Genomic DNA, 12,943 nt, shown 5'->3' with positions numbered 1-12,943 from the left:
CACTGCAAGTAGGAGAAAATATCCCCATTTCAGAAACGGGAAGCCCAGGCTTAGGACCAAGCCCTTCAGTAGAGAGCTGAGAAGTTCTCTCAAGGCTGGGCATGGTGGCTCATGTCTGTAATCCCAGCACTTTGGGAGGTTGAGGCAGGAGGATCGCTTGAGCCCAGGAGTTCGAGACCAGCCTTGGAAACATAGTGATATGGCATCTCTACAAAAAATTTAAAGATTAGCTGGGTTTGTGAAGCACACTTGTAGTCCCAGCTACTTGGGAGGTTGAGGCGGGAGGATTGCTAGAGCCTGGGAGGTAGAGGCTGCAGTGAACTGTGACTGCACCACTGCACTCCAGCCTATCTCACCTGACAGAACAAGACCCCATCTCAAAAAATAACAACAACAAAAACAAATGTTGAGCACTCCAACTGGGGTTGTGAAAAAGAGAAATAACATTGGAGGCACCATACATTCTTATTTAGAAACCTATTTTTATTTCTTATTTTTTGAAACAGAGACTCGCTCTGTCCCCTAGACTGGAGTACAATGGCCTGGTCTTGGCTCACTGTAACCTCTGCCTCCTGGGTTCAAGCGATTCTCATGCCTCAGCCTCCCAAGTAGCTGGGATTACAGGGGTGCACCATGATGCCTAGCTTTTTTTCTCTTTTATTTCTTTTCTTTTCTTTCTTTTTTTTTTTTTTTTTTTTTGTATTTTTAGAAGAGATGGGGTTTCACCATGTTGGCTAGGTTGGTCTCGAACTCCTGACCTCAAGTGATCCACCCGCCTCAGCCTCCCAAAGTGCTGGGATTACAGGCGTGAGCCACCTCGCCCAGTCAAAAGCCTATTTTAAAGTTACAGTAATTGAAATAGTTTACAATTTGAATAAAGAAAGACAAAATTCTTACAAAACATGGGCCCTGCTTGAATCTGAAAATGGAGCAAGCGCAGGGAGGATGGTGCCCTTCATGCTTTCCGCCTGCAGCCCTAAGGATGGCTCCAGGGCCTCGGCAAGCTCCCCTGCTGGCTTCCCCTTCCTGCAGGGTTATTTAAATCCGTCAAAACTCTCCTGGAGCCTCCTCCATCCACAGGAAAGGCTCATTCATGAAACAAAGTGGGTCAGGAGTAACAGGCGGAGGCTGAATGCTGGGCCCCTGGCCGCGCCGATGATGATAGATGCAGCCAGGAGTGAACTCTCCCATGGAAGTGCTGGCCGCAGCTCCCAGGGTGTGAAGGATGAGGTGCTGGCACCCGGAGAAGTCCAGGGTAAATAAAAGTCTGTGTGATGGGGAGCAGGTGCTCAGAGGGGACCTTGGCAGGAGGCGTGGGGATCCAGCTGAGACCTGCGCCAGGCATAACAGTAACAGGGCAGAATCCAGCCGTGCTGGAGAATGACAGGGTGACAAACGGGAAGGTGCTCAACCTTCTCATTAGACCCAGCAACTACACCATCTGCGGCAGGCAGAGCTGTCAGGAATGTCAAAACCCAACCAATTAACAAGGGTGGTGTGGATTTATGCCTCTGCAAAGGGCTGCACGAGCAGCTCCGATTCATCACAAGCAGCTCTGGTTCATGGCCAAGATGCCAGACAGACGCACTTCTGTGAGGGCCACCACGGGAAGCAGCGGGGGCTGAGGATGCTTCCATGTGTCTGCCTTTGGGAAAACTAAATCAGGACTAAAAACAAACAAGCAAGCCCCTCCCCGCAGCCAGCCTGCCCTGTCTACACTTCACTTGCAAACGCTGTGGGGTGACAACGTGCCATTGCTCCCCTCTGGGCTTAGCCTTGGCCCTAGTCAAGAATCTCCCTCCATCAGGTGGTCACAAAGGCTCCGGTTCAGGGAGGACCCCATGGTGCTTCTGTGGCTCTGTCCCCATCAACCCTAGAGGCTGTGCTACTTAACATGTTGGACGTCAAAAATGCGTTTTCCTTGTTGGAGCAGTGGCCTGTTCTTAGCACAGCAAGCAGTGGCAATGGGCTCTCATAGGTAAAAGTAAGGGCACTAATCTGAACCTAGAGACCAATCCCACCCCGAAGCCAGGCCTGGATCCCTAGGAAGGCACCAGGACAGATCTGTTGCTGGAGTCAGAGGACTGCCCTGAGAGAGACCTTTTACGCAGGGGAGGTCTTCATCAAGTGTTCAGAGCAGGGACTGGGAGGCTGAGACCGTCAAGGATCCCTGCGGGCTGCTGGGTATGTGGAGTCGCCACCTGCCTTGAGATAAGGCTAGAATCCTCCCCCTTTGTCTGGGGCTGGAGGGCTGGGGACACCCAGGAGGTCGACGCCTGGGACTGCATCCCACCTTGCTGATGAGGAGCTTAGGATTGGATGGTTAAATCTCTGGCCAAGGTCAATGGAAAAGTTTGCCCCTCTCAGGAGCCTCTCAGGCTTAGGAAGAACATGGCACCCTCTGGATCCACGAAAGCTCCATCCACAGAATCTGGTGGATGCTATAGCTCCTCATACCTTATAAACGCATGCTCGTACCTTCTGAATACAAGATCAAAGGGGCCGAAGGGGTCTGCCTAGCCCCTCCCCACCTACCCCTCAGTCCTCCCCATGACCAGCTTATAAAGGCAGGAAACACCTCCAGGGTACACCACAGCTCTCCTGTCTAAGAGCTGACCAGGCTCCCTGTGAGTGAGAACAAAGTCCTCAAGCTTGCAGGAAAACTTAAATCAGGAGCCACGGGCTTCAACCAACAGCTGAGAAAGCCAAAACTGAATTCACTTCTCCATGCAGAGTCCAGTCACCCCACAAACAACAGCACTCCATTTCCACATTGGCATCAGCATTGACCAGCCATCTGGCAACTCCAAGGGCTTCCACCATGGAGGGAGCCTCCCCCTCATCACCTGCCAAATCTCCCCCATCACTGCTGTCTCCGCACATGACACGGGCTCCCATGCTCCTGCCCCAGGACACTGCCAGGTGGGCCTTCGCCTCTTGAGAGCCCTGGACGCAAGGGCTCCCTCTTCAGCAGCTCAAACCTGCCTTTCGCTGTCCCAGGCTGACCACAGAAGCACCCGAGGCCCCAGCTCATCCTGATGGTCACAGGTGCAGACACTCACCCAGGACCTGAGGTTCAGCTGCAGGGAGTACCACCTTAGGAGTCGCCAGCACCTCTGGCTTTTTCTACTGGGCCGCTGGTATCTGACACATAGAATGTTTTTTAATCTAAAAAATGAGTCCAAAAGGTCAGGTTCAGTGGCTTACGTCTGTAATCCCAGGCCAAGGTGGATCACCTGAGGTCAGGAGTTCGAGACCAGCCTGACCAACATGGAGAGACCCCCCCCATCCCTACTAAAAAAGTTAGCTAGGCGTGGTGGCACAAGCCTGTAATCCCAGTTACTTGGGAGGCTGAGGCAGGAGAACCACTTGAAACTGGGAGGAGGAGGTTGCGGTGAGCTGACATCGTGCCATTGTACTCCAGCCTGGGCAACAAGAGTGAAATTCAGTCTCGGAAAAAAAAAAAAAAAAAAAGAGTTCAATAACAGCTTCTCCATCTACTTCATAGAAAGGTTGGGGGAGCAGATGAGGTCAGAGACAGGAAAAGGTTAGAAAAAACAGCTCTCACTGATAAGAGCTATGGTATCTATAGTGTTTTGGATCATGGGAGGGGAGAGCCTCCGGGAATGAAAATGAGGCTCTTGGAGGTAATCATTTCAGCATTTGGGCCAGAACTGATGCTCACTCGGCACCCCAGCATCCACCCTCACATACAAACATGCACACACACCCACGCACAGACATGTAAACCTGCACACACACCAACAACTTTTGATCTCATCTCTACACCCTGTACCAGGCGCTCTCTGCTGATTGGCATGAGCACCTGTTTCCTGTAAAGTCACAGCAAAGAGGCTGTGGAGCCAGGCACCTGTCCCAGCTAGGCCAGAGGGGCAGACCTGGAGAGAGAGAGAACTTCCGTGAAGCCTGCCTGTGCCACACGGGACTTGGCAGGACCGGATGAGGGCCAGTTGGCTGCCTCTGCAAGAGCCAAGTCGAATCCCATCCATTCCGGACCTTGTGCAGCCTCCTGGAGCCTCCTGTCGCTTCTCTCTGGGGCCCTGGGGGTTGCTTGCCTTCCAACTGCAGGGGTGGAGTTCTCATTATTTCAATAGATAGTTCTGAGCACCTGCTGCATGGCAAAGAGCCACTGTTGTTACTATTTATTCTCACTGCTACTGAGAGTAGAAGTCATTCTTTCTATTGGCAAAATGCTTGCCAGTTTTCAAAGAGCTAACATGTAACCATACAGCCCCCACAACCTGGGTGCAGGTCAGGTGAGCGGCCCTGAGGCCACACAGCTGGGAAGCAGCAGTGCCTGGCCTGGAATCCAAGTCCCTTCCCAAGCGCCAGAGTCCTGTTCCTGGTGGATTCTCTAGCTCTGCTTATCATAGAGCTTACTTCCCTTAAACCGTCAGCATGAAGAACCCAGGAGACGTCCAGCTTCCTGCGCTACAGCCGACTAGAGAGCCAGAAATGCCAGATAAAATGTAATATAACAAACACTGTTTCAATGCAGACCCACGTCACACCGAGGGAAGGGACATTCCCATGGGCCAGAAGTAAAGATGCCCACGAAACCACCCTGCGAAGCTCACACAGGTGCCTGAAGCCTTGGTTACTAGATGCTTGGGTTTAATGCTCAGGCTACAGTAAGAAGTGAGACTTTGGGCTCAGAGGCAACAGAGACCACTGCAAAAAGACAGAGCCTCAAGTGACTGCCCGCCCGGGGCCACTAGCCAAAGGGTGAAGTAGAAAAAAAAAATTGTTACAAACACAATTCAAGAAGGAAACTTGTGTGTTTTAGCCTCGGCCTAAAAACAAACAAACAAACAAACAAAAAACCCAATCCCCCTTCAGAATATGGAGTTGGGGCCTGTTGCGTGATTCTGGCTTGGGGTTCACGTTTAGAATATCCGCTTGATCTGGGAACCCCCAAGCCAATTCACTGACATAAAAATAGGAATCATGAAGATAAACCTCCGGGGGAGCCCGGCTGAAGCCAACAGAAAGCCACTCTCAGGCGGTGTCCCAGCCGTGGGCTTCTGCAGACACAGCCCGCTCAGGCTGAGCTCAGAGCTCAAAAGGATGACGCCTCCCAAGGAAACAATCTACCACGTCAGGGGACACATAGGTGCCTGATGTGGAACTTCAGCCTTAGACCCTAGAACTTCAGCCACTAGAACAATCTGATGGAGACTGTAAAATACGTATGTTTAGAATGATTGCAAATACAAGCTATATCGGGGAGGAATGCAACATCTCAGGGGGAAAATGACAAAATGTGCTAAAAAGAACAGGGATACATAACACAGAACCAAATAAAATTTCTAAAATATATAACTGAACTTGGTAACTCAATGAACTGTTTCCAAATTAAGGCAAGAATGAGTTGAGGAAATGCAGACAGGGGATGGACAGAGGGACTAGGGTAAGGGCAAGAGAGAGCAAGGAGGAAACACCGAAGGAGAAGGACTAAAGGGCAGAAGGAGAAAGGCAGGGGAGGAGGCAGAGAGGAAGAGAGAGAAAGGAGGAGAAGGGGGAAGCTGTTTGGATCAAAGTGAACATCACAGTACATCAGTCGGTCAACACACCCATATGTATATCAAGCTCTGCGAAACACTGGGTATCTGGGTGGTAGATAATGGTGAATGAGTGAGGGGTGGTGGAAGAGTAGGTAGGTGGATTGGGGGATGGGTAGCTAGGTGGGTGAATGGTGGGATAAACGAGTGGGTGATGGTCGATAGTGCGTAGGTAGGTGGTGAAGGGGTAGGCAGTGGAGAGATGGATGAGTGAAGGGGTGAGTGAGGAAGAGGTGGCTGGTTTGATGGGTAGGTGAATGGATAGATAGATGAATGGGTGGGCAATTAAGCGTCTGAAGAGATGAATAGGAGATTGGTTAGGCTGGCAGGGAAGTAGATGGATGAGTGAGTCAGCAGATGGGTGGCAGGATACGTGAATGAACAAATGGTGGGGTAGATAAGTGAATGGGGTGGTGTGTGGGTGGATAGTGAAGGGGAGATTTGGTGATTTAGTGGGGAGGTAGATGGGTGAGTGGGTAGATGGATGGGAGCGTGGTTGGATAGGGAACAGGCGAGTAGACGGACTGATAGTAGGAAGATAGATTGACAGTAGGTAGACAGCTTGATAGTAGGCCAACAGTGGCTGGAATGGATAGAGAAGCGTGGATACATGGATGGGTGGGTGAAGATGTAGCCCACTCAGCCTCACCCTCACCTGGGCCTTGGCCTTCACTGCATCATACTTGGCCTTCATTCTCTTCTGGGCATCTTCATCCACGCTGGGGTCCCCGATCCTGTTGAACAGGGAGGCCGCCTCCTCCAGCAGCCGGTCCAGGAGCACCGCCTGGTTGTCCACGTTGTGCAGCAGCACCTGGGCATGGCTCAGCTGCCACTGTTTCTCCTTCAGGCCCAGCTGGAGCTCGATGTGGGGCTCTAGCATGACCATCATCTTCTGGAACCAGCGGTAGAACTCATCTTGGGCCAGCAGGTACTCGCTCCAGTGCAGCCACACCCACTCGATGCGGCTGTGGGCACAGAGACCTCAAGGTTGGGAGGGAACCCGTCACCTGCCTCCCGGGTCGGGGATCCATGCTGCCACCCCCTCCCCAATACTAGGGGGCTGTGGTCTGGGGACATGATGATGCCCTTTCTGGCCCCGAGTCACCTGGGCAGCTGGTTGACACTCCAGATTCTAGACCCTCCCTCAGTCCTACTGGATAAGACCCTCTGCCCAGTAAATAAGCTCCCTGTGTGAGGGTAGGAGCCGGGGGAGCTCAGACTCCCAACTTCCTCCCAGAACCACCTGTTTTGGGGACGCATCTTGGGGAGTCCTTTACCTCCAGCACCTTAAATCCTGGCCCTGAACTCCCACTATCAATGCACAGACACCCCCAATCATTTCTCTCTGGCACTGGGACTCTGAACACAGTTTCTCCAGGCCCCTGGCACACGCACACCCACTAATATTAGGAGCAGACGGCGGTTGGGATGTGTCCAGGCAGCTGCAAAGCACTGCTGCATCTGTGGGCTTGTTGAACCCAATGGGGACGGAAGGCTGGGAGCCTGCGTGTGGGTTCCAGGGGTGCTGTGAACTCACTCTGCAACCCTGCCTCTTCGCTTGCCTTAGTTTCTCCATCTCTAACATGGAGGTGGCTCTATCTCCCCAGCCAACATCAAGCCACTTTTTTCGGAATTTCAAGCACAAGGATTTAGAAAGCAGAAAGCACTGTGCAGAGTCATTCCCATCTCCATGCACATCCTTGCTTTCTAAAAACGGAGATGATCCTGGCAGCTCTTGTTTACTGAGGGCCTACTTTGCGCCAAGCAGTGTACCTCGCTCTTGACACTTTCTATCCCCTTCTAACCTCCTAACAACCTTCAAGGAGCATTTGATTATTCCCATTGTCCAGAGGAGGTGCTTGAGGTTCAGAGAGGTCAGGTAACTTTCCCAAAGCCACACAGGAAGTAACCAGCAGGACAAGAGTCAATGCCAGGTCTGTCCGAGTGTCTGCTCCCCACCAGCCCCTGTCCCCACCGACCACCACCCAGCTTCCTGGTACAGGCAGGGAGTCTGGCTACAGTGCTAGCAGGGCCCCAGGCCTTCTTTCTCCAGAGCCATTGTGCCATGCTCTGGAGGATGCACACACGGTAAGTCTCTTAGTAATTGTTGACAAAACATGCTGGGTTCCTAGTGTCTGTTATCATCATTCAACCTGATTATAATTAGAAGGAGGCAGGCAGGGCTGGTCCTAATCCCAAGAGAATATCCTGTCCCCTGGAATCCCAGGACTAGAGAAATGTCTCTTGGGCAGAGGGCCCAAGCTAGTGTCGCGGTGGGCAAGGAGGGTCAATGGCAGCTGTGGACAAAGGCCCTGGATGCCCTACCTATGGCAGTGAGTCATGTAGGTGACCGTCTCCTCCCACTGGGCCTTGATGTCCTTCAGCTGGGCCAGGATCTCGGGCTTCTGGTCCCCAGGGCAGCATGCCAAGAGGGCTTCGGCCATCCGTAGCACCAGGTCCACCTTCACACGCCCCTCGGGCTCCAGTTGGCATATTTTCTGTTGTGGACACACAAGCCAGTTTCCAGGGTTGAGCAAAAGGCAGACAGGCACAGCCTTGGGAAGACAGTGGCATGGTGCAAAGAGCGAGGACTCGAAGGCCAGAGGATCTGGGATTCACATCACAGCCCCTGCACCCTTTCTTGTGGGGTCTTGGGCAACCTGCTAATAGCTCTGAGGGTAAGAGGCGGGAGCAAAGGCAATTAGCATGCTGGGTGCTGTCCGACAAATGGCTCCCTCCTTCCCCACTCGGCCCATTTCTAGAGTGTGAACTCACACAAGTTTTGTTCTCTCCTTGGACTTGGTTTTCTCATTTGTAAAAAGCAAGTATTAATCACATCTATCTCTCAGATTTTTTCATAATTAAATGATGAGAAAATGCATGTGAGATACATGTCTCAGTGTACAGCGTGAGAGTCTACCTCTCACGGGGACAGCAGGGAGCTGGCCCAACCCGGGGCCCAGCTGAGGCTCCAGAATCATCTCTGTCTTTTGCAGTTTGCACCAGAGGCTTGCTCCTGAGGCTGCTCCCACCAGAGACCAAGAGCAGCCGGGACACTGAAGCAGCTCCATTCCTGGGAGATGCTGAGTGAGTGACTGTAACTCACAGGCAGCCCATGTTCCTGCTAACTGCCTTAGAACCCACAGCAGTCTGAGATGGCCCCTCCTGACCCTGCTCCTTCCTCCCTGCTCTCCTGGCCTTGAGGTCACATCTGCATCCCTCTGACCAGCCTCTCCTGGTTCCCTTTCTCCCCATATCCTCCCAGGGGTGATCCCCGTAATAAATGCCATGCACATTTTATCTCATCTTGCTGTCAGCTTCTTGGAGGACCAAGACCAACACATGATGTCCAGCAAATAGTAAGTCTCCAAGCAATGCTAGCTGTTGTCATTGCTGTTACTATTCCAGTTACTATTCCACTGTTACTATTCAGTGGCAGCCAAGGCTTGGTCTCTGCAGGCAAATATCACTGGATTCCAAACCCAGGGCCACTCCTTACTACTGATGTGACCTTTGTCACAAGAGTGACATTCTCTAGGCCTAAGAATGAGGGACGATAAGCATTAGGTAATGTAGGGAGAGCCATGAGCACGCTGCCCAGTCCACACCGCATCCCAGTCACTACCTGCTCACCACTATTGTTATTATCCTTATCTTTGGATCTGTCTTTACTAACAGCAGGCATGGCCTAAAGCTCAAGCTCAGATCCCTAGCCGGTCTCCCCGGGGGCTGGTGGTCAGTGTCCTCATACTGGCTTCCCAGCAGCCTTGTCTCTGACCCTTCCCCATGGCTGGGGTGAGGGAGGAGCTCCTGCCATGTGGAATGTGGCCCCACCAACAGCTGTGTGACCCCAGGCAGGTCACTAGACTACTCTGAATCTCCCTTTTTCATCCTGAGACAACGATAACAATCTCTGCTTGTCCACCTCCCAGGGTTATAATATTAACTTTAAAAAACTATTAGCCAGGTATAGTGCTGCATGCCTGTAATCCTAGCACTCTGGGAGACTGAGGCGGGAGAATTGCTTGAGCTTAGGAGTTTGAGACCAGCCTGGACAACACAGTGAGACCATGTTTCTACAAAAAAAAAAAAAAATTAAAAGTTAGGCAGATGCAGTGGCACATGCCTGTAGTCCCAGCTACTTGGGAGGCTGATATGGGGGGATCGTTGGAGCTTGGGAGGTCGAGGCTGCAGTGAGCCGTGATCAAGCCACTACACTCCAGCCTGGGTGCCAGAGTGAGATCCTGCTTCAAAAAATAATATTAAAAATAATAAAAATAAAATAAAAACACTATGAATTAAACATGGGTATAAGTTAGAGTACTTTGTAAACTGTTGAATAGTTATGTAGACTCTTCCCCAATGTGTGCAAATGGGCAACGGTCTCCATCCTTTTTGTTACTCCATACAATAATCGTTGATGATGATGATGATGACGATGATAACAGTATAGAGGGACTTCCCCTCCTATGTGTATTACCAAACTGTGAGGCAAACAAGCTCCTTCCAAAGGCTGTCTCTGTGTGCATGTGCGTGGGGAGTGTTCAGGGAGAGTGAAGAATGGGGAAATGCCCCAACAGAGGAAACAGGGTTTGTTTGACCAAGTAGCAGGATGTGGTAGGAGCCCAGGGAGTGATGGCCACAGGAAGTACCCAGACAGGGACCCTGAGTCCCTCTCAGCAGCAAGTAACGATGGGGCAAACAAAAGTACCATAGTGGCCAGTGTGGCCCGAAGACCCAAGGGTCAGTGCGGAATGTTCTAGACTGAATATGATTATCCACCCAGGACGTTTCACACCACCGAGGGACAGGGTTCCACAGCATGGCTGAGGATGAATTTGTTGCCATTCAGAGAGAGATTTAATTTGATTAAAAATAATACTAGGCCGGGCGTGGTGACTCAGGCCTGTCATCCCAGCACTTTGGGAGACCAAGGCCAGGAGTTTGCAACCACCCTGGGCAAGATAGTAAGACCCCATCTCTCCAAAAGCATTTTTTAAATTAAAACAAAACAAAACAAAACTAGCCAGGCATAGTGCATATGCCTGTCGTCCTTGTTACTCAAGAGGCTGAGTCAGGAAGATTGCTTGAGCCCAGGAGGTTGAAGCTGCAGTGAGCCATGATCACACCACTGCACTCCAGCCTGGGCAGCAGAGCAAGACCCTGTCACTAAAAAAATAAAAATAAGAAAAAAAGGGCCAGGCGCGGTGGCTCACACCTGTAATCCCAACACTTTGGGAGGCTGAGGCGGGCAGATCACAGGTCAGGAGTTCGAGACCATCCCGGCCAACATGGTGAGACCCATCTCTACTAAAAATACAAAAATTTGCTTGGCATGGCAGCATGCGCCCGTAATCCCAGCTACTCAGGAGGCTGAGGCAGGAGAATTGCTTGAACCCAGGAGGCAGAGGTTGCAGTGAGCCGAGATCGCACCACTTTACTCCAGCCATCACACCACTGCACTCCAGCCTGGGTGACAGAGCAACATGCCATCTCAGGAAAAAAAAAAAAACAAAGTAAGATGATATTTCTGATTCCCAGAAATGTGAAAGGAGACTTCATATTCCCCAAGCTAGCAAGACAGGCATCACAATAAGTCCGATTTTACAAACACGGGAGCTGGGGACCCACGGAAACCACAAGCCTTAGGAATGATTCTCTGTAGCTGCCAGAGAAGCCTCCTCCACACCTGCTCCCAGTTTCAGCTCAGATGGAGTCCAGCTCTGAAAATCATAAGAGCCAACAACTCTGGGGAAGAAGTGAAATTCCATCTCCCTCGGCCACATCTAGAAGGAGCAGCCAGGTCTGGAATGTCCCGTGTGGACAATGGCCCCTTCTCCAAAGCCTGGTGTCCTGACTGCGTGGTCCCCCCAGGCCCCTGGACCTTTGTCCTTCTTATCCTCATGAAAGAGGCACAGACTGGACAGAGGGGGACGCAAAGACCCGAGACCCACTGCCTTTTCAAGGGAGTGAGCTTGATGCTTCTTTACCAAAGCAGAGGAGCTGGCTGGTCCAAAGGCAGGCCAGACACCAAGCCCCCTTCCCCGACCTGGAGAAGAAACGTCTGCCCTGAAAGATCAAACTGTAGGGTGTTTATTGGAGGCCTGAAGCCAGGGGAGGCCAGAGGCTATGGCTGGGCTGGAAAAGCCAAATTTTGAGAAGTAGACGCCACTCTCTTTGACTGCCCTGATGATTACACTCTTTGGCTGGTGTGAGGTTCTTTTATAGCCCATCACCAGCAAGGACACAGTTCAGGAGTGCTTGGCAAGGGCTGCGCGGCCAAGTGGGAGAAAATACTTGAACTGCAGCCACAAAATTATTCCAATTTGAAGCAGCCAATGAGGTCAAGGGGAAGGTGGGGAGCAGATGTAAGGAAACACCTTGGAGAGAAGAATCAGGAGACCAGGAAAGTGGAGGATTGGGGTTAATCAGGGTTTTCCCTCAACCCAGCCAAGACCAGGTGACCCCCAGCTGAGCATTACGCTGGGTGCTAGGGTCCTGGATGAACAAGCTGGCAGGAAAGAGGGCTGCAGATAAGAGCATAGATGACTGCAAAAAGGGTCAGAAGAGACCGCAAAGTTTGTATGAGAGCTCAAGGAGGGATGGGAGAAATCCAGGAAGGTTTTGTGGAGAAGGTGGCATTGGCATCAAGCCTGCAGGTCTCCAATTAAAGACAATTGGAGAAGGATATTTGAGCAAAGGTAGGGAAGTAAGATATATTGAAGGCTGAGTGCACTGGGAAGCCAAGCTTTGGGAAACACCAGGATGCTCCTGACCAAGAGGGTGGCCCAGAAGCTGGTGAGGAAGCTGCCTGGCTCAGGCCAGGACCCAGATACAGGACAAGGGAGCCTGAGATCGTGCCACTGCACTCCAGCCTGGGCAATAGAGCAAGACTCCATCTCAATAAACAAATACATAACTACCTATGCTGGACCTGGGAGTGTGCTGGAAGCTCCTAAGACCCACTCCTGGAGGCTCTGGGGATAGTCAGGGACAGTTGGTACACTGTGTATCCCAGCTTCTAAAACCACAAGAAACAATCGCCTCCATTTAGCCAGCTCTGCCAGCATACCCTGCACTGTGCATACAAGCATGTTTATAAGTGATTCTCCTTAATCCTCCCTCCTTCCTGCAAGGCAGCAGTTATCACTCTCCCTGGAAGCAAGCTGAAGCTCAGAGAGCTCTGGGAATCCCTCCTGAGGTGTCACAGCCACGGCAGATTTTGGAGCCCAGGCCTGCAGGCCCAGTAGCCAAGCTCTCAACCCAGGAGTGATGGGTTCTCCAATCACCCCTTACAGAAAGCTCCCATCCCATGAGGATTCTGGAGTTTCCCTTAACCCCCTGGGAACACGAGGGCTGAG

General features: G+C 51.6%; 1 protein-coding gene across 5 annotated transcripts in view; it reads right to left on the bottom strand.

Annotated features, from left to right (window-relative positions):
- Positions 1–12,943, bottom strand: part of SYNE3 (spectrin repeat containing nuclear envelope family member 3) — a 119,062-nt gene that overhangs the window by 63,552 nt on the left and 42,567 nt on the right. For all 5 annotated transcript variants that reach the window (XR_002730279.2, XM_023205566.2, XM_023205565.1 and 2 more), the window contains exons 3-4: positions 7,908–8,080; positions 6,238–6,547 (exon numbers count right to left, since the gene is read on the bottom strand). Coding sequence is in view for 4 of the 5 variants with exons in the window: in XM_023205566.2 (XP_023061334.1) it covers positions 6,238–6,547; positions 7,908–8,080 (483 nt within the window). In the remaining variant the exon portion in view is untranslated. The remainder of the gene's footprint in view (positions 1–6,237; positions 6,548–7,907; positions 8,081–12,943) is intronic.

This window comes from Piliocolobus tephrosceles, chromosome 6 (genome assembly GCF_002776525.5).
Source record: "Piliocolobus tephrosceles isolate RC106 chromosome 6, ASM277652v3, whole genome shotgun sequence".
Taxonomy (NCBI): Eukaryota; Metazoa; Chordata; class Mammalia; order Primates; family Cercopithecidae; genus Piliocolobus; species Piliocolobus tephrosceles.
The sequence above is the reverse complement of the archived record's forward strand: the minus strand, read 5'-3'. Positions and strand labels throughout refer to the sequence as shown.